Source organism: Bos grunniens, chromosome 5, assembly GCF_055505025.1.
Source record: "Bos grunniens cultivar Pamir isolate PY7600 chromosome 5, Bosgru_T2T1.0, whole genome shotgun sequence".
Classification (NCBI taxonomy): domain Eukaryota; kingdom Metazoa; phylum Chordata; class Mammalia; order Artiodactyla; family Bovidae; genus Bos; species Bos grunniens.
This window is the reverse complement of record NC_141169.1, coordinates 67,704,242-67,732,045: the sequence shown is the minus strand read 5'-3', so window position 1 is coordinate 67,732,045 and position 27,804 is coordinate 67,704,242. Positions and strand designations below refer to the sequence as shown.

Sequence of the window (27,804 nt, the reverse complement as noted above, 5' to 3'; positions counted from 1 at the left end):
CTTCCCAACAGCAGCATGGTCTTAGTTTATCTTGGTGGCAAGACCTCTTTCTTCACTAGGTCTGGCCCTCTGGCTTCCTGTTGGGTTTGGCCACTAGGAAGCACCACTAGGAATTTGTGAGGTAGGAGGGAAGGTAGGTCTGACCATGTTTATCCCTGCTCCTCACTGACAAGGTCCTCAGGTGCTTTAGCAGTGGCTCTGCTCTTTGGTCTCAGGCCACAGCTCTTGTCAGGACCTTTCTCTCCCATAGCAACAACCCTTGCAGAGATGCAGTGACAGCTTCCTCCTCTGTCCCCTGAAATCCAGAGATGCTAAGGATCCTCCCCTTGTTTCTAGTCTCTGGGTGCTGCATTTTTTTGGTTCCTTTATTTCCACCCACCTCTGTCTCTCCATTAGACTCTTTTTTCATTTGCGCTTTCAAGTGTGCTGCCGGCTCCTGCTGACTCAGTCTGGTACCCAGACTGTTTCCCTGTAGAATCTCAGGGATGTACTTGTTTTGAGTAAGATTCTCAGGGATCATAGGACCATCATCATGAAACTTCCTAGGGCAGAGGTAAACCTAGCTTTATTCAAAACCAAACTCTGGAAGAGCACTTCATCTTTTGGAACTGGGAATAACTTACTTGAAAGTTCGCAAAGTAAGTCAATTTCAGTTTTCTCTTCTAGAAAATGAGGATTTGTCCCTTGCATAGACAGATGGATAGAAAATGAAAGGGCTTTAGAGCTGCCCATGATTATATCAGCATAAAGGAATACCCACCTCTCATGATCTTCCAAAACCAGGTAGAGCGATGGTGCTGGGGACTTGCCACAAAGGTAAACCAAGACCATGCTGCTGTTGGGAAGCTATTCTTGTTTTCATTCACCCATTCACTCACTCATCCATGTATGCACTCATAAATAAAAGGGGAGGGACAAATGATTAAGGTTAGTCAACATTTCTAGGACTTAATTGTCTTAATTTATATCTTCTAGAGTGAACTCTCTCAGATTGTTTTAAGGCAACCTGTTTTCAAACACAATGGATGCTTCTCTGAGGTACCTAAAGCCCTCCAAGCTATTTTCCTTTTCCAGTTGTTGAGAAGTCTCTGAACTCTTTTCTCCTTCTCTCCAGTCCTGGACCTAGAAATGATCTGTTTTCAGATTTCCCCAGAAACTCCAGGTTATCTGGAGTCAAAGGGAGGGAGGGAAGTGGATTCGCTGACACTAACGTTCTTTTCCCACTGGGAATGATGAGAGCTGGGCTTTAAGTTCAGGTCGAAGTTATATTCCTACTTCCTTTGTATGCAAGGAAGAGGCAGAGCAGGGCAGGAGCTGGAGCAACTAGTAAGCTCCCTATCCTCATGGAGTTTACCTTCTAATAGAGGGCAATGGATAGCAACTACACAAACAAATAGGTGGGTTTTTGTTGTTTGTTGGAGTTTGTTTTGCTTCTGGTTTTTGCATAGTAGTAGATGGCAAGAAGGAGAAACAGAAAAATGGATAAAGAGTGACTATAGCCAGCAGAAAGCTGCTTTAGATAGGATGATCATGGAAAGCTTCTTGGAAGAGGTGGTATTTGAGGTAAGCTGAGCTGGGCTTTCCTGGAAAAACTACATCTATTCACAGATTTCTTTTTCCTGTGGGTAAACCTCAAATCTAGGTTGAATTGGATGCATCAACTAACTGACCAGTCCCATAAAAATGAGATACTAGAATAACAACACCAGGTGCTCACATTTACATATAGCTTGTAATCTCCCCCACAAGGCCTTGCGCTAAGTCCTTTTACATAGCATCCTGTTGCTTTGGTGGGTACCACCAGCCCCATGTTGCAAACAAGAAGATGTGGATTCTCTCATCTCACATCCCCAACTCTGCAAGAACAGTGAAGTGTTAATGCACATTGTACTCCCTCTTTCTCAGTCCTAGCCCTTTGATGCTCTAGGCAGAGAACAGACCGGTTATTTTTCCCTCTTCTTTGGTGGGCCCGGCTGCTAACCGAAGATATTTCTCCACTCCACGCACATCCTCCTCCTCGCAATTTAAAATTTTGAAAGGTAGTGTCAGGGAAATGAGATGTGCATCCCAGGAGCTCCAGTACAGCCTCTGATAATACTCGCATTCAACAGTTTTGCAGCCAGCGGCGGGTCTATTTTTTATCTTTCCTCTCCCGCCTGCTTGCTCCTCCTGGTCAATTTCAGGCGACTCCAGTCTTAACTCGGTGGTCTCCAGGCTTTTTTTTTGAATAGTTAAGATTTCTAAGTTAATAAAGTCAAGGCAGTTTTTTTTTTTTTTTTTTTTTTTCTCCAGCATCTCCCTCCCCAAAAAGAAAGCAGGAGAGGGGGCTCACGCTGGGGAGAGGCCGCGACTGCTAGCCGCTGGGGTCTACATTTTGTATTTCGCTGACAGCCCAGGGCCGCTCCAAAGCCCGCCGCGCAGCCAATGGGCAGCGGTGATTTATGGAGCTGACTAATGCTGGCTGAATGCGGCCTGTCAGAGAGCCCTGAATGGCTTCCCTTCGCCGCACAAGCCCCGGCTTTGTGTTGCTAAGCGATTAGAGCAGATGTAATGAGATTTTGCCCAATCCCCGCTTTGCCCTTTCCTAGCTTCGGCAAAATTGTGTGTGTTTTTGTGAATTTTTAGAGTTTGCCTCCGCATTGTGGCAAACAACGGCTAACTTTGCCCCGAGTTTAACGAGACTGGATATTTCCCATTCAGAAGTGAGTAAAAGAACACCTGTCTTCACAAGGAGAAGGGGGGAAAATCCCCTTTGTGGGGGCTGAAACATTATCCTAATGTTATATTCATAGCCATAAATGACTTGCTACACTTTCTTTGCGTACCTTATCTGGAAACTTGCAAAGGAGCTAAATTAAAAGAAAAGGAAATGCATAAGGGTCGGGAAGGGGGGGGGGGGTGGATCGAGGTCCGGTCCTACAAATGAGAAGATAAAAATAAAGCAGGCATCTCAAAAGCATTACTTCCCTCAAGTAAGCTCTAAATTGGCCCACTGCTGGCAGAAAGTCCGATTATTTATGGCGATGAGGAATTTTCTGATTTTTCCCCCCCTTAATTACGCTCATCTCTTTGAAAGGGACTGAAGCCTCAATGTGCATTCTATAGAGGGTCATTTAGCAAAATGACATCAGACGCTGGGGCGTGCTCTGCGCATCGCGGCTTTAAAAAATGATTATTCTGTGCCACTAAATGGTATAGATGTACCAACACAGACTAGATTTTTAACTCTGGAAGACGTGCTGGCCCCCCGCTCTTTGTTGGGTTTTGTAAGATGCATTTTGCGCTCGGCTTTCCGCTTGGCTGGAGACACGCTAACTGAATCTGCAAGTAATGCAAGCGGCAAGCGAGGAGCCCACAAGAGGCGGAGTGGGATTCTGATCACGTCCTTGCTAACTGACAAGAAGCAAGCCAGCCAAAAACCCACCAATTTCTTTTTGAATCTTGGTAATTGGGTACTTTTACACGCAACTCACGCCATTCGGATAGAGTCACAAGCTTAGATAGGCCAGTGTCTCAAAGCGACCACACATTTCTAAGGCTTCTATTTATTTAAATCTAACTCCTGTAAGAAATTTATATCATACGTACCCTTTACTTAAAACCGATATGGACAGCGTGTGCAGTGGGAGAAAGGAGTAGAAAATGCATGGCTGGCAGTGAAGGGAGAAGAACACGCCCACCCCTGGCAGTGTGGACAGGGCTACCTCCCCCAAGCCCAGACTCAGGCAGCACCATCCTTTCTCCCACTCCTGATGTTCATCATCTCATCCAGACCTGCCACAGTTTCACAATGAGAAACTCAGAGTGGAACTAAGGGTTAGAAAGTGGGGTGAGGACCCTCTCCTTCCAGTTCATTTTGGGGGGATTTTTTTCAGTGTACGTTTTATCAAAAGATGACGCAGCTGTTAATCACCACCTATTTGCTAGGTGTCTGCATACATTTGCAGCATAAATGTCAAGGAAAACTATCTATATATGTAGATATACAGGTAAAGATATATCTCCTTGTACAAGTTTCATAGAGTCACCTCAGATAGGCCTGGTCACAGCACTTATCTTTGTCATTTCTGCCACTTAGCATCTTTACACCACCCTCTCCCCCTCCCTTCCCTTTGGCATTTTGATAATAACTTGGATGGGGCAGTAGCGTCAAAGAAGACTTGGAGGCAGCTGATTATTTTCATTTGTAAAAAAAGAAAAAAGTTTTATTACGAAACTAGTTTGTATAAAACAGGGTTATACACGGGATATTTTCTTTTGTAAGTTTGTAATAAAACAGTAAGAAAAAAAAAGGGCAGTGGTAGAAATTTCCCCAAAGGCAACCTATCGAAACCAACTGGCTGCCCCTTTGTGTTTGGACAGTAGCTGCATAAACTTTGTTCTTCTTGAACAGTATTTAATAACATCATTAATACATTAACAAAGTTTCTATAAAGTAAGACACATTGGTGCTGAAGTACATCTGATGGCCTTTCAATCTCACCTATGAGGACAGTTCTTTACAAAACCACATAGGGGAAATGGCAGTTGTAAGGTGAACTACACATCTAAAATATGCAGAGGTAATAGCATTACATGTTAAAGTATCAAGATATACACATTTTAAAACATTTGTACAAAACTCTATAAATTTTTTTCTTTCTTTCTCTCTTATATACAAAAATATCTTAATATATCCCCAAACTGGTTAGGATAGATACAAATAGATTTTTCTTATAATAAAAAAAAATTCACAAAAGATTGGAAGCATTCTATGATCAAAATGGTGGAAAAGATGGTGTGAGGGAGTGAAGATTGGGGAGGGGGGCCCCAAGAGGCTGGGGGTTTTCAAAACCCGCGGAGGGTCGGGGTTTCAAATAGCATACTTTCACTGCAGACAAAAATCCACAGCTTTATCAGGGTGGGGCATACAGAGAGGAAGGACGCCAACCCATTTCTAGAGGGCCAAAGAACTGCGCTTTCAAGAGAGGGCGGGGAGGTCAGCTCTGCCTGTTAGCGGTGGGTGGGTGTTCCTACAGGGCGTGTGCTGCTCCCTTACGCCAGGAACCCACTGCTTTGCACACAAGCTGCAATCCGTGCATCCTAGTCATCCTAGGGTCCTAGTCACTCTATCTCCGTGAATGATTGGAGTGCAAAGATACTGTTCTGAGCGCATCCCTGTTTTGCGAGAGCCTTGCTTCTCAGGCGTGCGGCGCTTAGTTGATGTAGGGGTTGGGGTGCCTGGATTTGTTTGTTTTCTTCTTATTCTCTTCTTCTTTCTTCTCCCTTCCAACATCGCTGAGGAGAAAGCACTGAAGATGCAGGTTGTGCAGGCCCTATAACATAAGAAGAAGGGGAGAGGTTAGTGTCAACTTGGAGGCCAGTGGTGGGAGGAAGTGGAGGTTGGGAGGAAGATCTGTCAGGTACAGCGCCTTTTTTGACAAGTCTAGGAGTCGGTATACCACCTCGGTACTCCTACCCTGCAAGTCCTTGGAGACCTGGGCAAAGCCGCTCTCTGAAGCCAAGGCTGAAACTTACACGCCCGGATTTGAAAAGGACAAACTCACAAATCCTTTCAATCCACCCCTCCCCTCATCTCCGTGGGGGCAGTCGCCCTCCTACAGAAGAAAAAGAATGAAGACAAGAGAATCCCCCGGTTCCGGCCCCTATGCCACCTACCTGCTTCCGAAGTCCATTCGCACCAGGGCCTGACCCAGGCCGAGACCCTCAGAACCAGTTGGTGAAATCGAGTAGTTCTTGTTCCTCGGGGCTGAGAGGGTCGTAGGACCCCTCGTCCGAAGAGTAGGATGAGACCGGCGAGCCGGCCATGGAGTTCATGTCGTTGGAGTAGTTGGGGGAGATGGTGGGCGACAGGACGCCGGCCTGGAAGGCGGCGCTCACCGCGTCGTGCTCGTCCAGCAGCTGCTGGAGCGCGCGGATGTACTCGACGGCGGAGCGCAGCGTCTCCACCTTGCTCATCTTCTTGTTGGCCGCACCGTTGGGTACGTGCTCCCGAAGGGTGGCGAAGCCCAGGTTGACCAGCTTGACGCGGTTGCGCTCGCGCTCGTTGCGACGCGCCACGGCGGCCGGCTGCTGCTGCGGCAGGCTGTAGCCAAAGCCGCTGAAGTTGAGCCGGCGTTTGCAGCGCATCAGTTCGGGAGACGAAGAGCGCTGGCGCTTGACTTGCTTGGGCGCTGACTTGTGACCGCCCCCTGAGGGCTGGCCGTCGGCCGCGGGGCTCAGCTGTGGCGGCGGCGGCGGCGGCGGCGGCGGCTGCTGCGCGCTCTGTGCCGCCGCCGTGGCAAAGAAGCAGGCTGCGGGCGGTAGGAAGGGCTGCTGGGGCTGCGGGCCGGCGCCGCTGCTCTCCATCTTGGCAGAGCTCTCCATGCACAGCGGCGGCCAAGGAGTCGCGCGATCGGAGCGAGCGGGGACACGAGGTGCGGGACGCACGCTAGGGGTACACAGACAGGACCGGGGAGGGGCACGAACAGAGAAGGGAGAGAAGGGGAGAGATAAAGCTGGAGTCCCGAGGTAAGTTACAAAAATACAAAATCCCCGGGAGAGACTTCTTAGGGTGGGAGTGAGGAAGGCGCACACGTCTCCTCCTCCCTCCACCCCGCCTCCTCCCTCCCCTCCTCCCTTCGCAGGTTGGCTTCAGGAGCCTCGCGTGGCGCTCGCGTGTGAGGCTGCCGCTAGCGCCTTCTTGTTTTTTTTTTTTTTTTTTTAAAAGCAAGCAGCAGCAGAAGCAAAAGTCGGCGGTGAGCGCGCTCTGCTGTCTTCTGTTCTTCTCCCCTTAGGGTTGCGCGCTCTTGCGCCCGGTCTCGGTCTCTCCAGCCGCGACTCGGGCTGTTTGTGTTATTTGGTTAACCCCCTTTCTTTGCTTATTTCCTTCTTTTCACTCGCCCTCCTTGGCCGGCTCCCTGTCGCTGCGCCTTCCACGTTCCCTGGCCAGAAGTGAGAGAGTGCTGGGCGGCCGGAGTGCGGCCGCCTTTTCAACGGGACACCCAGCCCCACGCGCAGCGCTGGCCCCGCCTCGCCCCCCACTCCCCGCTGCTGCAGCGAGCGGCTGCAGCCCCCACCCCCCTCCTCTTACCGCCTCCTCCCACTCCACTCCCTAAACTCCCCCTCATCTCCTCCCCACCCCTTTCCCCCTCCCGCCCCCGCCCCCTCCCGTTCCCTGCGCCGGTTCCTTGCAAACTCCCCATTCAGCCGGGTTTGTTGTTGCAGTGCGTGCGCCTGGCGCGTGCCGGACTCCCGGCTGAATAAACAGGCGGCGCGCTCAGGGCGGGCTGCAGCCAGGGGGTGGTTCTGGAAAAGGGGGGGCCAGCGTCACCGGATAGGCGGATAGCTCTGAAAATTGGAGATGTAGGGGTAGACAGGTTTGGGGTGACGCGTCCCGGGATTCTCCTGAAAACTTGGAAAAAAGCACAGGCAAGGGTTTGGGCAGAAAAAGTGACACAGGGCAGTGTGGAGGTTAGGGACAGTAGGACTCCATTTTTCCTGTTTTCTTCTCCTACCCTACTGCCACTCTCTTTGGGGGGGGGGGGGCTCCGATGTCATTGGGAGCAGAAGCAAATTAGCTCCAGAAGTTCAGAAAGATGGGGAGAATTCTGTGGAACTAAGTGACTGTTAAAACTTAGGTTCTGGTACCAAGGCATCCTCTCACTAACTCTGTGACCCTGTTGAGCGGCATCCGCACCGAGCCTCAGTTTCCTCGTTGGGAACCACAGAAGGTTGGGTTACGTGGTCTCTAATGTCCCATTCAGTTGTGAGAACTAGAATATGCTCCCCAAAATTGAACAAGTGTGGAGGAGGTCAAGAAGGGAGGTGATCGCACTGGGAGGGGGGGGGGTTGTGATCAGCGCTTAGACAGGTGTGTACAGCACGGATACTCTTCCAGGGTGACCTCCCGCCTGTAGCATCGCCCCCAGCGCAAGGATTATTTCCTGACCGGCTAGGGGGATGCGTAAAGAGGGGAGCTCTTTGGAGTGTACCCACGGGGGATCTGAGAAAAGAGATGCGGGAGGTGATGGAGCTGGGGAACAGGGTTGGGGGAGCAGCTTCGCCGGTTGTCCGGCGCCGCCACAGGCACCTCGGGTGCCTTGGCGCAGCCTCCATCCCGCCCCAGGCGCGTGCCCGGCGGGCCGGTGGCAGGCGACTGGGAGCCGAGCCCGGCCGGGCCGCGTGCTGGCGCCGCGAGGGGGGAGGAGACGCTTGCAGCCGACGCTCGGCCGCTTGGACGGCGCCCACCCAGGCGCCCTTTCTGGGCCCTCGGCCCTGGCCCTCTCTGGCCAGAGCCTGGTCCAGCTTCGGGGCTCCTTGGGACACAGCGCTGCAGGGAACGCGGGCGCAGACGGAACCACGGGTCCCCCATCTCTGTGCCGCTCCGATGAGGGGAGAAGTCAACTGGGGCGCGTCTCAGGTCACCTTTACACAGGCTGAAAAAAGCAGAGCGTAACCATCTGGTTGATTTGTCTACTAGAAATAGGCAGTTCGGGTTATGGGTGCAGGAATGCTCTTGGTGAGGCATCCTAAGAATTGCTTCTCACTGAACTGCCCTTTGTGGAGATGGGTCTTTCTAAATGATCGTGGGTGACCGATCCTGGGAGCCGCCTTTGGTATGTGTGAGTGGCTGCGAGTGCTGGGGGTGAGGGGTGGGGCCTCCAGAGATGAATCACCTCTCTTCTCGGCCTCAGTTTCTTCTTTTGAAATAGACGGGTTTAGGAAACATAGGACTGCATCGTGCCAACAAAGCTCAGTTCTGTAAACCTCCCACCCACGCAGCCATCTCCCCGACGGGAACCTGTGGCTCGCTGACCCTGACAGGACTGAGCTGAACTCCGTCCTCTGGCCTTTCCCTCCCTGAGACCCACCGCAGAAAAGGAGCTGAGAGGGCTCCCAGATTACACTTGTCTCCTCTTCTGGGAAGGATAAGAGGCCATGAGGCCTAAAGCAGAGGCGCACCCCCACGCTTTCTAACAGGAGGAAGCCTCGGACCACCGGGCAGAGTAAAGGGCCTTCAGGCACATTCCGCCACCCACTTGCCCCAGTTGGAAATGTCGGGTGCGGCCGCTAGGCGGCGTCCACTCCTCCTTAGTAAAATAGAGGTTGAGGGCAGGGTGCAGGGTGGGTAGCCAATAGCAATGCATCGAAGTGCATTTTTCACCTTAGGCTACATCTTGCGCCTTGAACTCCGTTCCAATTCAGATTCTATCCTTCCACACTTGACAAAGTGTTTCGAGTTGTGACCTTAAACAGTCTCTACGGCCCTCAGTTTCCCATTCTGAACCAGACATGCACCCACCAGCTCATTTAGAAACGTCTGGGAGCGGGGAAATTTGCCGATGGCCAGCACTTGTTCTCAGTTTCCTTCCAGAGTGTGGGCTCCACAGGTACACAGAGATCCTCATTATCAGGAATGTCAAGGCCAGAGCCTACTCCCAACCTTACACACGCGTACGTGCGCGCGCGCGCACACACACATACACACACACACGCCACGCAATGGGCGCTCAAATAGAAGCGCCAACTAGTGAAGCCGCGCATTGTAGTGGCCCTACGCTTTGGCCTCCACCCAGGAGCAAAGACAGCGGGTGCTGCGATCCTTCCGGCCAAAGCCACAGAACATTTGTCCCTATTCTTCCCTCCCCAGTCCAGAGCCAAAATCCCTCCCTACTCCTGCATCATCAGCCTGTTTCCTTATAGGCTTTGCAAAATCTCCAGGCTTTCTCTTTCTCCTACTCAAGTAAACACAAAGAGTGCTCCCAGCCACCAACCCCCCTCACCCCAGCACCAACCCACACACGCTCACAGACCTAAGAGAGCTGCCACTTCCTGCCCCAGGCCCAGGGGTCTCCAGCCTTTACACAGGGGGTTAAGGCAGAGGGACTCGATTTGGTATCCAGGCTCTGTTACTTAAGAACTGTGACTTTGAGCTAATAGGGGACACTCTGTCTCAGTTTCCTCATCCGCATGCCCATGGTTAGAGCACCTACCTCCAAGAGGTGTGAGTTTCAGAGAGATGTCCCTGGAGTGCTCAGGAGGAGGTCAAACAGAAAGTGATGAATTTTAATGGCCTTTTTCAAATAAGGAGGAAGGCCCTGTTCACAGAGCTCACCCAGGAAAGCGTTTGTGGGAAGAGGATCCTTGACCCCCAGCTTCCTAGAACCACACTGCCCTAATGCTCCAGCCCTTGGAGAGTCAGTGCCACCATGTCTCACTGTCCCAGCATCTGGGAGTCTTTTCTGTCCTTTTTGAGGAATGGTGGTGATGCTCACTGGCAAATGGTGGTGATAGAGAAACCAATTTTATATTTTTTTAACACACACAAACAGTAACAAGTCAGATCAAATACAGACAAGTTTCATGGCCAGCCCAGGAATGGGCTTCAGCAGAGCCAGTGGCCCTGCCCTCCAGCTGTCTGTGGCTCCAATGACACCCAGTGGGCCTGACAGTGTAAATCTCCAGGCTTTACTTGACAGGGATGTTCAAGGTCCCATTTATCTAGAAATGGAAGGAGAAGAAGATAACTCATGAAAGGAGGGTTCCGTGTGAAGTGCTCAGATGCATAGTCATGTCCAACTCATTGAGACCCCATGGACTGTAGCCCACAAGTTTCCTCTGTCCATGGTATTCTCCCAGCAAGAATACTGGAGTGGATTGCCATGTCCTCCTCCAGGGGATCTTCCTGATCCACGGGTTGAACCTGCATCTCTTATGTCTCCTGCATTGGCAGGCAGATTCTTTACCACTAGTGCTACCTGGGAACACCCAGGGTTCCATACTTTCATCCATAAATGGAGTAGTGGCACTCCCTTTGCTTACCTGTCAAGGAAATAGGATGTTGTTTGTAAATTCACTTTGCAGATCCCTTCACAATTTACAGGGGTTGCCATTGTTGTAATAGGGAGGCAGGACACTGACCCCCTTTTGTGTGAATTACCCAGAATATAGAGCTTCCCACATGGCTCAGTGGTAATGAATCTGCCTGCCAACACAGGAGACACAGGAGACATAGGTTCGATCCCTGGGTCAGGAAGATCCCCTGGATGAGAAACTAGCAACGCACTCCAGTATTCTTGCCTAGGAAATTCCATGGACAGAGGAGACTGGTGGGTTATGGTCCGGTCCAGAGGGTTGCAAAGAGTCAAATACAACTGAGTGATTGAGCATGCACACACACCCAGAGAAGTGGAGAGGTTCCTCTTTCTCCTCCCATGCAAAAAGGTCTTAGTTTCTGGATCTTCAGATCCCTCTTCTATGTTAGGGAATCCTGGAGGTAGATGATCCCTTAGATGAAAACTGCATTCGACATCAGGATCTACATGGGGAATTGATGTTCTTGGTGATGCATAGGGATCAGCCACCCGGGACACGTGAGGTGCTGGGACCCTGAATCTCCTGCCATCTTCTTTCCACCCTGTTGGAGGCCAGGCCACTTTTTCTCACAGGCTGCACTCCCGCTCCCTACTTGTTCGCTTTCTGTCTGTGGAAAGGAGACAGGCCTCATCTCTTTCTCACAGTGGCTTCTGTGCTTTTTCTCTGGAGGGAAAGGAGTTCATGTTAAAAGTGAAACTAGGTTTCCCATTGAAGGAATCATTTAATAGAATTCTATTTAGAGTGGATCCCGAATAAAGGGCAAAGAGAATACAAAGATGAACACAGGCCTTAGAGCCTTGACTTGAACAGGAAATTTTGAGTGCAACCTTCAGTTGTGAACCCCATAAACCAGGGGGAACTTTGAGAAAAGTGAGTGTGCAGGAAATTCATAGCAGACATCCCATTCCCAGTAGCTATCATCTGTCTTGGGGTCTTTGCTGCCCCAAGCCTGTGCTGACACTGTCCTACCCAGGGAAAAGGAGAAGTTCATTACTATGAAGTCTACTCTCTCCAAGGCACCCTGCCCAAAGCTACTTCAGAAGCTGCCCAGCCTGGGTTGAGTCGACCAGCCTGGGATGGCCTGTGGGAGTAGGGGAGGGGATTTGGCTGAGCCTCTGGGTCGCAGCAGCCAGGCCTGCACCTGCATTAAGGAATCCAGGCTCCAAACCCATCTATTTGCTTTTTCAATACGCCTTACAAAGGGAGGGGAGGGGGAAAAGCTTGAAAAACAAAACAAAAAAAGCACAAACTATTATTTTCTCGTGGCTTTTTGGTGAGGGAGGGGAGCTGTGGGGAGAGGAGGAGGCAATTTGCAGCCACCCTCACAAATCCTTTTGAAGTTCTTCAAATAAGAAGTGATGCTGCAAAGTCTTTATTTATTTTTTTCTAAAGCCCCATTTACATTATGATTAAATACCTTCCTTGGATAAGCATAAAGAAAGTCGTTAATCTATATAGCTCTCCAAAGCACCAATACATTCTGAACTTTTGTAGGATTTGTTACACCCTATTTTGTTACAGTAGGCCAGCTCCTCTAGGTCTAGGCACATGGCTCTCCTCCCCTCCCCCCTTCCCCACCTCCTCCAAGAAAGGAAATAAAGTGAAGGTCTTTCACGGTAAACAAAACCAGCTGATTCTTCACAGAGAACCCATGAATAGCTGGAGAAGGAAAAAAAAAAAAAAACTTACAATAAATGGTGCATTTTTTCTCTGCTGGGTATAGTATTCAAGGATCGGGGCAGTATTCAAACAGAGGTCCATTTTTTGCTCAGCAAGAGAGTTTAGAAAGGGAGCGTGGGGTCCATTCAGCGCTTTCCCCCCTTCACAATCACTGGGTTCTATGAAACCTATCTTCCGTGCCTTGTCCGAGTGTTTCTGGGGACCAATTAGTGCTTTGTTGCACGGCTTCTTTGCTGAATCTTTGAGCAGCAAGAAAAAGCGCTCTCGACTCTCCCCTTATTTTGACCATTTCAGTCATTACTCAGTGTAATAATTAATATGACAACTGGACGCTCCGGTTTGTATAGAAACACCTCAGCGACAGGAGCGAGCGTGCAGTGGGTGGTAACGAGCGGCACATCAGCCCGGAGAAGCCACACACACACAAAAAGGAATGAATGGCCAGGGAGAAAGAGAAGGAATAAAGATAAAATAGTTGGCACAACGCAGAAGAACAGAAAACAGACGCGAATGCAGAGGGGAGGGGGAAGGGGGGACAATTAGAAAGGGAGGGGGAAAAACACCCGACGGAGGTTAACTTACTTTGAAACTGTTTTCTAAATAGGACCCTGGACGTGAGTGGCCGGTTGTCAGCCCAGTGCGTCCTCCCCCTCCCCCTCCAACTTTCTGAACTCTCTTGGAACTCAGTGGGGAGTGGGGGGCTAGGGTGCGGAAAGGGGGTGAAAGGAGGACTCCTGTATCCTTTAGGTTCTCCCTGAGGTCGCTTTAAAGGATGCACCCAACACACCACTCCGCCCAAATCCCCTACTCCTTGTTTGCCTTCCATTTTTGCGAAAATCTTGCTTTCGGCTAGCAATAGAGAAGATGTGGCGCGAGTACAGAAGAGAGTTGAGTGCTGAATTACGTCCCTGAGGGTAAGTTTTGGGTAGAGGGCACTTCTGATACACCCCCAACAACTCTGCGACGCTGCCTCCTGGAGCAGCGTCCCGCGGGGGCCCTGGCAAAAAGGGTCTCTCCCGGGTAGCGTGCAACCAGCCTGCGCGCTGCGCCTGCGTCCCCGCAAGTGCGCCCCGGGGTGGCGACCCGCTCCGTGACGGCATAATAAATAATTAGAGGGTTTAAGCGCGTTAGACACAGCTCATGCTAATGAGTCAGATAAGGGCTCAGTCTAACCCGAAGTGACAGTTTGCATATCGCAGGAAAGAAAAAAAAAAAAGCCCGGTTATTTTTCCTCCCCCTAACTTGATCGCCTCTTATCAAATTTAGGCGTCCCCAAACCCATATTCCCCTGATTCCCTCTCCTCACAGCCCCTTGACCTCCTGCCACACACGCAACACGCACACTCCACCCCCATTTTGACCCTTCCTCGTCTTTCACCCTGCCCGGCCTCCTGGTGACAGGGCAAAATCCCTGAGTGTCTCTATCTGACCTGCCAGGAAAGTTCACTCCCAGCGCGTTCGGGCCAGACTCAACCCCCAAGCGGAGATGGTTCGTGTGTCTTTCTTTGCCAAGTAGGGAAAGCACCGACGCACGCATCCTCAGGGAAGGACTTTGAGACTCAGGCTCAGAGGCCTCTGAGAGCTCCGAGGGCCCCCGCGCTCACTAGTGCGGGCGAGGGGCGCTACCTGCTGGGGAGAGGAACGCGGGCGCCCCCGGGCCCTTGAGCTGGAGCTCCCGAAACGCTCCTGCCGTCTCCGGAAAGCAGGGGCAGTTTGCCGAAGTGACTGAGGTCAGTCGTGTGTCCCCATTGTGTGGCCACGTGTCCGGTGTCCATCATCACCTCCCCGAAGTCCGAGCTCAGCCCGACTCCTTGCGGCGCGGCCTGGGAATGCTCCCGCCTATAAATCAGCCGGTGGCTGCGAGCCGTCGGCACCTCGGCGCAGCCCTGGACGCCCGCCCCGCCGGCCAAGCGGAAAGTTTGCTCGCACCAGGTTAGCTAGAAAGCCGAGGCTGCCAGGGCCCAGGGTCCGCTTGAGCAACTGTAAGCCCCCGCGGTGGGGCAGTGAATTATTTCCTCCCTCCCCACCTTCTTCCCTAGCATTTGCAAAATCTTTGGGGGGAGGAGGTGGAGGGAGGGGAAGAAGGTAATTTTTGATACATGGTTATTGTCATGGAACCTTCAACACACAGCAGTAAAAACAAAATTAAATGAGTTAATATTTGTAAAACGCTGAGAACAGTGCTGGGCATTGAGTGAACACTGTTTATACATTTGTTAAATAAATGCAGGCATCCTAGGAGATGCTCTGCTCATCTCAGAGGTTAGAAAATATTGCTTTGATTCCAAAATGATCAAGGTGGATATGCTTACTGATTGGTCAAATAACTATTGAACATAATCAGAGATAAATAAGACTATCTGCCTTCAGTAACCTTCTAGTTTAGCAGACAAAAAAGGAAGAGTAAAAGACAAGAACGTCCATTAAAACACAGTTTGAAAACATTGGAGAGCCCTCTACCTTCTTCCCTCATGGACTGTTAGTGTGGACTCCACCCCCAATCCCTGCCCCTTGTCGCCCTCTTGGTTAATGCAAATAAATACACAGTCTAGGTAAAAAGTGGACTTGTTGATGCAAACAGAACCAGGCCCTCTTCCCCAACCAGATGATCACTCCCAGCTTCTCCTGTGTGACAGTTCATGAGCAGACATTAATGAAGTAAACACACACATTTTTAACACCTGTTCAGTTCAGTTCAATTCAGTTGCTCAGTCATGTCCGACTCTTTGCAACCCCATGAATTGCAGCACGCCAGGCCTCCCTGTCCATCACCAATTCCTGGAGTTTACCCAAACTCATGTGCATCAAGTTGGTGATGCCATCCAGCCATCTCATCCTCTGTCGTCCCCTTCTCCTCCTGCCCCCAATCCCTCCCAGCATCAGGGTCTTTTCCAATGAGTCAACTCTTCACATGAGGTGGCCAAAGTATTGGCGTTTCAGCTTCAGCATCAGTCCTTCTAATGAACACCCAGGACTGATCTCCTTTAGGATGGATTGGTTGGATCTCCTTGCAGTCCAAGGGACTCTCAAGAGTCTTCTCCAACACTACAGTTCAAAGCATCAATTCTTCAGTGCTCAGCTTTCTTCACAGTCCAACTCTCACATCCATATATGACCACTGGAAAAACCATAGCCTTGACTAGACAGATCTTTGTTGGCAAAGTAATGTCTCTGCTTTTGAATATGCTATCTAGGCTGGTCATAACTTTCCTTCCAAGGAGTAAGCGTCTTTTAATTTCATGGCTGCAATCACCATCTGCAGTGATTTTGGAGCCCCAAAAAATAAAGTCTGACACTGTTTCTACTGTTTCTTCATCTGTTTGCCATGAAGTGATGGGACCAGATGCCATGATCTTTGTTTTCTGAATGTTGAGCTTTAAGCCAACTTTTTCACTCTCCTCTTTCACTTTCATCAAGAGACTTTTTAGTTCTTCTTCACTTTCTGCCATAAGGGTGGTGTCATCTGCATATCTGAGGTTATTGATATTTCTCCCGGCAATCTTGATTCCAGCTTGTGCTTCTTCCAGCCCAGCGTTTCTCATGATGTACTCTAACCACCTCTAGTGAATGTCAAATGAAGTGAAAAGGCAAGTCACTTGAAGTCAGAGACTCCAGGTTCTGGAATTTTCCAGCTCTGTGCCCTTAGGCAAAAGGCTCACCTTCTCCTAGACTATTCTCAGGTACCAAATGAGGGGACTGAGTAAACCACCCCCCCAATCAATCCCCCCTCCCCCGCCTTCACCTCTAACTACACAACTACACAGACAATAGAGGCATGGTCATCTACCCTTCTACTGACAACAGCTTTCCTCTTTGAGCAGACAAACATCTTTTGCTGATCTTTACTGGAAGAACCTTCAGAAGGCACATAACCTCATCCAGAGTTTCAAGATAGAGGCCAGCCCTTGCTAGTGCCAAGATTATGGCTCCTAGTGGCCAGAGGCTGAATTATAGGGTCAGCATAACTTTAGCCCTGGGGGTTAGATGGGCCATTGTCTCATGGGGATTCACATGCAAAGAAAAGAATACCATCACCCTGGGAAACAGGATTCCCCTCGACTGCCTGAGCAGATTTTGGTTTGGGATTTGGTACTTGGTAAGACGCGACGTCCTCCTTGCTGGGTTGTGTGAATCGCTCGCCACCTGCTGGTCATTTCGTGAACTGCGGCGAGGACTGCAATTCCATACCTTATACGTCTGTTTTGCAGTCGCTAAGTCGTGTCCGACTTTTTGCGACCCTATGGACTGCAGCACGCCAGGCTTCCCTGTCCCTCACCATCTCCCAGAGTTTTCTCAAACTCATGTCCATTGAATCGGTGATGCCATCCAACCATCTCATCCTCTGTCGCCCCTTCTCCTCCTGCTCTCAATTTTTCCCAGCATCAGCGTCTTTTCCAATGAGTTGGCTCTTCTCATTAGGTGGCCAGAGTATTGGAGCTTCAGCTTCAGCATCAGCCCTTCCAATGAGTAGTCAGGCTTGATTTCCTGTAAGATTGACTGGTTTGATCTCCTTACTGTCCAAGGGACTCTCAAGAGTCTTCTGCAGCACCACATTTCAAAAGCATCAATTCTTCCGCGTTGGGCTTCTCTTGTGGCTCAGCTGGTAAAGAATCTGCCTGCAATGCTGGAGACCAGGGTCCGATCCCTGGGTTGGGAAGATCCCTTGGAGAAGGGAACGGCTACCCACTCTAGTATTCTGTCCTGGAGAATTCCATGGAATGTATAGTCCATAGGGTCGCAAAGAGTTGGACACGACTGAGCGACTTTCATTCGTACTCACTGAGCCTTCTTTATGGTCCAGCTCTTATATCTGTACATGACTAATGGAAAGACCATAACCTTGACCATACCTTTGTTGGCAAAGTGATGTCTTTGCTTTTTAACACACTGTCTAGGTTTCTCATAGCTTTCCTGCCAAGAAGCAATCATCTACTAATTTCATTACAAGTAGATTCTACTAATTTTACCCCATACAGTTCAGTTCACAGAGCATTGTGCTGTCTGTATCACATCCACACAATACTTACATTAGAAATATATGAGATGCCTATTAATGTTCAGATTATAAAGCTTCATCCCAGACCTACCAAGTCATAATCTGGCCAGCTGGCCTTTTAACAAGCTATACAGTAATCATTTGGTACTCTGCAGATGGAGAATTAGTACTCTAGAGGTGTTCCAGGTGATAAGACATAGTCTTCATTATTCAGAGCTATGAAGAATTAATATTCTGATAAAGAAGTTACACTAGTTCCATAAATATACTTTCTGGGGATGAAGGGGTGTCCCAATGACTTCTGAAGGGAGTGGAGATGATTGGTAAGTTATTACAGAGATGGTCTTTGATGCTGGCCCTGAAGCACTGATGGAAATTTGCAGTGGCAAGAAAAGGTCTATGGGAGCAATCTACCCAACACAGAGCATCTAGCTTCCTTGACTTTTGAGACTTCAGCAAGCTTAACCGCCACTCCCCTTTGTTACATCCTGGGCGTGGTCTGCACTCAGAACAGCTCCACCTTGGAAATCTTAACTTCCCATCCATTCCTTCTCATCCTTGTGTTTTATTATCAAGTATATTCCCAACAAGGAAAGAAATTCTGCTTTTTTTTCATTTGAAGGGACTTGTCCAAGCATATCGGAGAAGGCAATGGCACCCCACTCCAGTACTCTTGTCTGGAAAACCCCATGGATGGAGGAGCCTGGTAGGCTGCAGACCACGGGGTCGATAAGTCGGACACGACTGAGCAACTTCACTTTCACTTTTCACTTTCACGCATTGGAGAAGGAAATGGCAACCCACTCCAGTGTTATTGCCTGGAGAATCCCAGGGACGGGGTAGCCTGGCGGGCTGCCGTCTATGGGGTCGCACAGAGTCGGACACGACTGAAGCAACTTAGCAGCAGCCCAAGCATATGATATTTCCCCCCAATTTTATAATTAATTGACAAGTTAAAATTGTATATATTTAAGTTGTACAACTTGAGGTTTTGATTTTCATATCGCAACACTCAAGTAATTAACATACTCATCAGTTCACATAATTACCATTTTATTTTTCCTCTCTCTCTCTCTCTGTCTCTTATGTGTGTGTATGTGTGTGTGTGTGTTGAGCAGACTTAAGATCCACCTGCTTAGTAAATTTCATTTATGCAATACAGTACTGTTAACTTTGTTGTGCATTAGCTCTCCAGAAAGGAAATTGTTTTAATCAGGGGCTGAAGAAAACTGAACACTTAGGCCACATTTTCAAGACTTCTGACTTTGAATCTAAGAGTCAGTGACCTAGGACAGAAACAGTAGGAATGTTCCTGGAAAACCTTAATTCTAGACAACCGGCAATAGCTATCCATGCAAGTGACAGCAAATGACTTGAGTGCATCTACTAAATACAGATTAAATGGATCTTCATCTTAACTTCTCCTTAGGTTGATCTCAAAAATGTCTGGGTCACTGCATTTAAATATTTATTCAGTACACTATCATATGTAAAATAGAGAGCCAGTGGGAATTTGCCATATGACTCAGGGAACTCAAGCCGGGGCTCTGTGACAACCTAGAGGGGTGGAATAGGGTGGGAGGGAGGTTCAAGAGGGAGGGGCCATATGTATACCTATGGCTGATTCATGTTGATGCATGACAGAAACCAACACAATATCATAAAACAATTATCCTTTAATTAGAAATAAATAAATTAAAAAGCAAAATAGAAGTAAAACCATAAAAGAGCATGCATGGAGGCATCTCTGAGAATGGCACTATTTTCATTGACTCAGCAGCCCAGAAGTCATCTTTGACCTGTTCTCACCCTCACCCACCATATCTAAATTGACTCTTTCAACCTTCTAAGTCTTTCTCAAATGCATCTCATTTTCTTTATCTCGTTTTAGTTCAAGATGTCCATTTCTTGCCTGAACAACTGTAATTACCTCTGAACTGCCCTTGCTATGCTTCCCTGCCCTCCATTCCACCAGTCGGAGTGATTTGTTATAATGCAAATATCATAAAAAGTGTTAGTTGCTCAGTCGTGTCTGACTCTTTGCAACACCATGGACGGTAACCCACCAGGCTCTTCCGTCCATGAGATTTCCCAGGCAAGAATACTGGAGTGGGTTGCCAGGCCCTTCTCCAGGGGATCTTCCTGACCCAGGAATTGAACCCAGGTCTCCTCCATGGCAGGCAGATTCTTTACTGGCTGAGCCACCAGGGAAGCTGGCAATCTCATAGAAAAGCACTGTTTTATTATATACTTCATTGGCTTGGAAATTCTTCCAGGAAAAATATTAAAAAAAAAAAACAACAACTCTTTACTTGGTCTATAAGAATCTGCATAGCCTAGCTCTCTCTAGCTCTCTGGCTACATCTTCAACCTTATTCCCCATTGTTTCTACCATATTTGACTTTTGCGTATACTTCTCCTTCTGCCTGGAAGGTTCCAGACAGTTCCAGATTCTTCCCTTCTATTTCATCTAGGTATTCTTAAATCAAGAAAACCTCCAGGGGAAAGCTTCATATGGTATCATGTGTGTCTCTTTCATGTTCTCTGTTACAGCTGTAAATTTGAATTTATCCCTGTAATTTTACTAACCCTAAAAAGAACATAAACTCAGGGAAGCATTTATACCTGGAACTAGAATAGTGCCTGTTTTCCAGCAAAACTTTAATACATATTTTTAGGTTGTATGAATGAATCTCACTGACTTCTAGTCCCCCTAAGTATCGTCTCAATCTTAAGAGTTCAGCTAGCTCCCCTCCTCCCACCAGTGAGACAGATGCAAAAAGAATTAGAAAAAAATCAAGGTCTAAGATCATGCATGTAACTGGGCTGCATGCCTCTCAAATTAATTACTCTATGAATAATGATCACAACCACTAAGACCGTAGCTTTCAAATGGCCAAGCCTACCGAAACTCTACAGGCACCAGGGATCTCTGAGTGGACAGAGGTGTTTATACCACCCTTGCCTTCCACAGAAGGCTCTTCTCTCACTCAAGAAACAATGGGAAAGGATAATGGGTATTTTTCTCAAGACTAACATCACCACCCCAGGTCTTTTGCTTATATCTCAGATTCCTCATCCATACAACATGAATATCCAAAATCTATTCCCCTGGATTCTAGAATGAATTAAATAAGATGGCCTCTGCAAAATGCCTAGTACTGAATAAATATTTAAATACAGAATAAGTATATGTTCCTTTCTGTTTCCAGAGAGGAGGAGACAGAAAGAGTAAAGCTGAGGGATAGCCTTTTATGTCTAATTAGAAATTCAATATGGCTTTGGGAAATTTTTCTAGGCAAGCTCCTTTATTCCTTGCAAATTTCCTTCCTTATATACATTTAAATGGAAAAGATAACAACCACAGCAACAAAACCTGTTCTCCCAATCCCATAACTAGAGAAAATTCCTCTTTCTCATTCTTTTTTGTTGTTTTTGCATGCTTCCTGACATATTTACACAATGTGGAATACAAGACTTTATGTTTTACTTTTATCAGTCATGAGTTGAATTGTGTGTATTTGGAGTATGATAAATGTTTATGATTTTAAAAAATAATTTTTATGACTATATCTATTATGTGAATAAAATATAATGTAATTAATTCCCCTATTGATGAAGTTTTCAGTTCTCCCCAAACTTTTTTGGATCTGAACAGTTTTGTACATATTTTTCTACATTCTTGATTAAACTAATATGAATGAGCACTTAGTATAATGAACCAAACACCATGCTTAGTCCTGGAATTTAGAAAGACTAAGATTTGGTCTCTAGACTGAGAGTTCTTAATCTTGAAGGAGGAGACAGAATAGTGAAAATAAGGCAAGAGAATTTATGTTTAGTTATTGATGTAAAGTCAAGATGCTACCTGAGTCAGGGAGGGGTGATCACTCCCACCTGGGGGCAGTGCTTTTTGGAAGAGGTGGTATTCGCCTTGACCAACTGAGTGCCAGCACTTACTTGTAAGCCCCACTACTGTGGCAGCTTCCCCTGGCTTTGACTTTGGATTCTTCTTAGACAGAATCTTACTCTGATCTGCTTGGATTTGGTGCCATAGCACTAGTGACCAGTGGCTGAGCCCACTCTGCCCCAAAGTGTCTTCAGCCCCGGGACTGACCTTGGTGTCCTGCCTCTGAGGCATCTGGCTTCAAACCAGTCCTTCTTGTGCTTTTGCTGCTGTAGCTGTTGTTGATGGGATGGTGGTAAATGTTTAACAACCTGCTGACTTCACTCCTGATGTGTGGTGTTTGCTGATTTCCATGGAGTAAATATTCCTGCTTTGGCAGATTTCAAGCTACCAATGTGAGTATGAAGTTGAGGACAGAGATGCAGTAGCATATTCTTATGTAGTGTTTTTACCACACAGATAAAATTGATGTAAATACCTTAGGAGCACGGATAATAAGATTTAGTAAAATAATTATGAAATAATGTCTTGAGGATTTATTACCTTTGTTTTAAATATAACTTATTTAATTTTAAGTTCATATAATTTATAATCAGGGATGTGTTTAGCAACAATCTCACAGAACTGAAGAATGAGATGTCTCATGTCTATATAAGCAGGCTTTAGTACACCATGGCTATAAATAGAAGAACTGGCTCTGCCCACCTCTCAAAACTCAGCTCACCCCTCTCTCCCCTTTACTATCTACTTCAGTCTTGACAGGCCTCTGTCTGTTCCTCAAAAAAGTTCCATTACTCATCGTTTTAGAGATTTTCTAAAATGTTCCCTCAAGTGGGATCCTTCTGCTCTCTCATGTTTGCATTTGGAGTTGAGCCTTCTCATAATTCAATTCTCAGTTCAAATATTACCTGGTTGAATAGGTCATCCTTTTGCATCCAACTCAAATTGGCCTCTTCAGAACAGTTTATTCCCTTTATAATATCTCTTTTTAAAACTTTATTTCTTCTTGGCCATCATTAATACTGAGTGTATCTTGTTTTTTTTCCCTTCTTGTTTAGTTATTATATTCCCCTTAAAAAAATGTGAAATCAGTGAGAGCATGGACTGTCCTGCTCACCAATGTCTTGAACTGTACCTGATGGTCCAAGAGTGTATTCAGTCACCAGGTCAGAAAGGTTCCCTGGAGGAGGAATGGAATATACTCAACAATTTGTTTAATGAGTGAGTGTATGACTGACAACGTATGAATGATACTCAGTGACTTCAACCTGATGTTGCCAAAAGGGCTAATGGCTCCAGAGTCTTAAGATTTCTATCTATGTCTATCTATCTATCTATACATATATATATTAAAAACCTTTGATCAAGTGCACTTGGATTACCAGCTGATTTTATTATAACCCAGGGAAATGTCTGAGTTCTGCTAATAATTCCTAGAATACTTTGCCTTAAATCTTACTTTGATGGAAACCACTATGTATGTTGATTATTAGTTTGTGTGAGCATTGATTGATTGATAGTGATCTTCAGATTTCTGGGTGATCTGTGTGGGAAATGTTAGACTGAAAAGAAGCAGGCCATAGGAATGAGGTTCTAAAGAAGCTCACGGCCAGTTGACTTTGCAAGGTGTGAAACGTGGGGGTCTCCAAAATTTTTTCCAATGAGGCACTGCACTGTTTTTTAAATTCTGATGAGGAAAGAGTAGTTCTTGCATAGATAAATCCATCTTAAATATTATTCTCACATCTCGCATATTGTTAGAAGTAGACTTGGCCGTGAGTGGCAGAAATTTCAAAATAACATGGGTTTAAACAAAATAGAAGTTAATTTTCCTCTTATGTCAGTGTCTAAGGCAGTGGCCCAAGGCTGCTGGAGCGACGGTCCACAGTGTCGAGCATCAGGCTCCTCCTGTCCTGTTCCTTCACTTTTTCGCTCTGAAAAGCGTGGCTCCCATTCCTATGCTCACCTCACAATCCAATATGTCTGCTCCATCTCCAGTCAGCATTTCTGCATTCCAACCTGCAATAAGGAGAAAATAAAAGAAGAAGGACAGGCTTCTTTTAGGAACAATTCCTAAATGTTGCACAGACTACTCTTTGTATGTGCTATGTTGTTTCAGTCCGACTCTTTGGGACGGTATGGACAGTAGCCCACAAGTCTCCTCTGTCCATGGGATTCTCCAGGCAAGAACACTGGAGTGGGTTGCCACCCCCTCCTCCAGGGAATCTTTCTGACCCAGTGATTGAACTTGTGTCTTTTATGTCTCCTTCATTGGCAGGAGGGATCTTTACCACTAGCTCCATCTGGGAAGCCCCTCTCTTTGCATTTCTTTGATCAAATATTAGACCTGTGGTCACATCTAGCTGCAAGGAAACCTGGGAGATGCTTTTATTTTGGGAAGCCTTGGGGCTGGATAGCTAACATTCTGAGCTTCTATTTCCTGAGAGAGAGAGAAAGAAAATGGGGCAACTCGCCACAGATGCCACATCTTTGTTTCTTCTCCATCAAGTGGGTTAAGCAGTTCCCAAATATCAGTGTAACTACTAGGCTGACGTGTCAAATTTCCATGAAATTGGCCGGTAAGGAAACAACAAACCCAAATGAATCTAGGCAGTAAATTTCTCAGAGCACAGCAGGCAAAGTGTTTTATGTTCATGTTGGCTCCCGTTGTCCCTCAAGTTCATGGGCATCAGTGCAGAGTGAATCTGGGCAGATGCTGAACACACGTTGGATCTGTGTCACAGCAGAGGAACAAGGAGCTCAGGAAACTCCGATCTTATTTAAGGATTGATGGCAACTTTCCCATCCTCCTCTCCAAAGTGAGACATTATCTTTGCCTTGGAACATATGAAAATCTTCTCTGGGTAGAGGAGAAAGCTTTATTATCATGGGATGTCTTCTGGGATGGAGAGGTTCTCTATCTACCATGCTGAACAACATTCTGCCCTTTGACACACAGAATCTTATCTCCCAGCTCCAAGGCTGTTTGCTCTGCCAATATCCTTGAAAAGGGGAGTCCAAGATATGTAGAAATGCTGTGAAAATTACCTCTCCACATGCTCATTTTCTAAATTCTGCACAAATGCATACCTAATTACACACGTAAAGGAATATCCAAATTTGTTTGAGACCTATAGTTCCTGTTATTACTCTAATGGTATGTTAAATGTGATTGTTTCGTGGTTGGTATTTTGGAGCCTGACACTCTATGCAGGACATTCTAAGAGATGCTGAAGCCCATTTTGCAACCCTCAGCTCAACACTCACTTTAAGGATTTATAAGGGGAGTCTAGGAGACTAACACAAATGGCTGGAATAGAAAATTTATTAGAGAGAGATTTGTTAGTGTGCTGAGACATCTTTCCTTTCCACTGACTAGTGTGCTGTCACGTTTCTCGTTTCTTTTTTCCCAGTCTCCCAATTTATCCCTCCCTACCCTCCCACCCTGGCATCCATAACGTTGTTTTCTGCCTCTGTAACTCTATGTTTTGTAGATAAGTTCATCTGTACCCATTTTTAAGATTCTACATAGAAGCAATATCATAAGATATTTATCTTACTCTTTCTTCCCAGACTTCTTTCTCCTTCACCTTACAGCAAGTTAGGGAGGTTAAAAAGAACCTGACAGAGACCATGGCCTTTGTCCTCTGGAATTTAGGGGATGGATGAACTATGCCTGACTCTTGTATAAAGGTAAGAAACTCTCTAGCTTATTTGAATATTAAACATGAATGTATGGTCACAGTGAAAGCAAGCTAGACTCCTCCGTTGGAAGGACAGAGGTATGTCTTTCTTGAACGAGGCTACATGGTGAGATGACTCCAAAGAGACAATTCACTGTGGGATGAACCTCTTTAAGTCAGAGGCCGTCACTCAGACCACAGAACCATATTTAAAATCCCCCAATAGGAAATCTCCAAGCTAAATACAAGACTCTCTGTTAGAGAAATAATCAGAATTGAGACATCTTTTGTGTGTGTGTGTGTGTGCCAGAGAACACCAGTACTAGATTATACCTATAGATGCTTCCATGAAGAGCAGGTATCTTCCACAGTGCAGTGTAACGGGTTGGGGGCAAAGTTTGGGGATAAAGCCCCAGGTCTCTGTCCTGTCCAATGATTTAAACTGTAAAGGGCAGGGGTATAACTCAAGGTATAAATAATTCACAGAAAAGTAAATAGACACCTTGCTCAAAGTAAAAGATATTCTAATTAAAACCATAATGAGTTTTTTCCCCTTCAAGATTTTCAAGGATTTTAAAATTTGTAAGTGCAGAAGAGGTCTCGTGGCCGGTATAAGGCCACATGTGTGGGTTCTCCTCTCACAGTGATGAATTCATAAATGTTCTTGGCTCAAGTGGTTCATATTAGTGTGAAGAGATGGTAATAAGGAAGTTAGTTCTAGGTTTTGTACCATAGCATCTTCATCAGCTTATGCAATGGATGGCTGAGGTCAATGATTTCTGCTTGATCCAGGAAAGGCTCTGAGATCCAGACCTGTCTTAGTCTCATGGTCATCAGTTGGTGTGAAGGCAAGTACTGAGCTTCCAGAAGGTCTGACAGATCTCTCATTCACTCAGATATTCTAGTCTGCCTGTGTGTACTCACCCAAGAAGGCTATAGCCCTGCTCATCCCCAGATAAGATTGATGACCATTTTGCTGTGAATCCTGACTTGGCAGATTTTTAGGTTTCTTCAAGTGATGTCTGGTTTTTCTGTGTATCTGAACCTACTTGTTAAGACTTGTCAATACTGAGGTAAGCAAACTCATATTGGGCTGGAAAAATTATAGGAAATAGATAAAATAAATAGGTAATAAATAAATAGATAAAATAAATAGAAAATAGATCAAAAATAAATAGATAAAATAGATCAGATAAAAATATTTATCTGATAGTGTATGAACTGTCAGAACCCATAAAGACTGGAAAACTCTTCATAATGATTTGCCTGAGATAGTCCCAATTTATACCTGCTATGTCAGTGTAATTATCACTAGCACCACTTTCACTATCAAAAAATTCTGATTTAGATGATAAATTATATGGTCACCCTCTGGAGGATAATTTGCCAGTATCTATTGAAATGATATAGCTCCATACCTTTTGACCTAGAAATTCTACTCACAGTCTATTTTCCATACAGACATAAGCTAACATACATGTAAAATGATGCACATAAAAGTTATTTATCACAGCATTATTTGTAATAGCAAAAGATTGGAAACAACAAAACTGTTAATTAACAGAATGCTAATTGAATTATGATAATTTATACAAAGAAGTACAATGGAGCTATTAAAAAGAGTGATGAGGAATCCCCTGGCAGTCCAGTGGTAAGGACTTCAAGCCTCCATCGCATGGTGCACGGCTTCAATCTCTGGTCAGGGAACTAAGATCTTTCAGGCTGCACAGCTCTGCCAAAAAAAAAAAGAATGAAGAAGGTATATAGTAAGCAGGATGATCCCAAGACATGTTATTAAGATAAAAGTTTAAAATGCCAAGGTACCACATATGCTGTGCTACTATTTGAATGGAAGAGAAAGAATACATGTACACACACAAATGCAAACATATATTTGCTTTAAAGTCTCTGGAAGAAAATGATAATGTTGGTTGTCTCTGGGAAAGAGAATCAGGCAGCTGAAGGATGTGTGAGTGTGAGAGAATTTTCATTATTTATGCTTTTACTTTTGGATTTTTGATCTACATGAGTGTGTAACTCTGCAAACAAGTAAATGAAATTAAACATTATATCAAAATGGAAAAAATAAATAACAACTTAGAGATAACCAGTGTCTTAGTTTGGTCTGCTATAACAAATATACCACAGACTGGGTGGCTAAAATAGCAATCACTTTTATCTCTTACAGTTTTGGAGGCTGGGACAGGATCAAGGTGCTAGCAGATCTACTATTTGGTGAGAACCCCTTTCCTGGTTTTCAGATGGCCATCTTCTTACAGTATTATACACAGTGAAGAGCAGAGAGAGAAGAAACAGGAGTGCCCTCCTCTCATAAGGGCACTAATCCCTCTCATGAGGGCTCCACCTTCACATCCTAATCACCTCCCAAATTCCTCAGTTCTAAATACCATCACACTGAGGATGAGGCATCGCAATATGAACTTTAGCGGGGACACAAACATTTCAGGCCATAACAACCAGCAAAGAAAAACAAATAGAAGGGGTAACTTTTTTATCATAAGAGCAAAACTTGATCTGTTCTTCCATAGAAAGATTAAAAAGGAGAAAATGAAATTAAAAGAAAGTGTAGCAAATGGAAAATATGAAATAAAATAAAAGAAATATGCCCTAATATACAAGTTGTTATAATAAATTTAAATGGGTTAAGCTTACTAATAAGA

The 27,804-nt window shown here is 46.2% G+C and overlaps 1 protein-coding gene and 1 long non-coding RNA gene across 2 annotated transcripts; one reads left to right on the top strand and one right to left on the bottom strand.

Moving 5' to 3' along the window:
• Positions 1 to 4,180: 4,180 nt before the first annotated feature.
• ASCL1 (achaete-scute family bHLH transcription factor 1) lies at positions 4,181 to 7,012 on the bottom strand. Its single transcript, XM_086401057.1, has 2 exons — positions 5,659 to 7,012; positions 4,181 to 5,315 (listed from the first exon to the last, which is right to left on the bottom strand). The coding sequence occupies exon 1, from the start codon at positions 6,364 to 6,366 to the stop codon at positions 5,707 to 5,709; it is 660 nt and encodes a 219-aa protein (XP_086257183.1). The 5' UTR covers positions 6,367 to 7,012; the 3' UTR covers positions 4,181 to 5,315; positions 5,659 to 5,706.
• On the top strand, positions 6,397 to 27,755 carry LOC147372330 (uncharacterized). The gene is made up of 3 exons (XR_015164003.1): positions 6,397 to 6,510; positions 25,014 to 25,133; positions 27,312 to 27,755. It is a non-coding gene; the product is annotated as an uncharacterized LOC147372330 (long non-coding RNA).
• Positions 27,756 to 27,804: the final 49 nt, after the last annotated feature.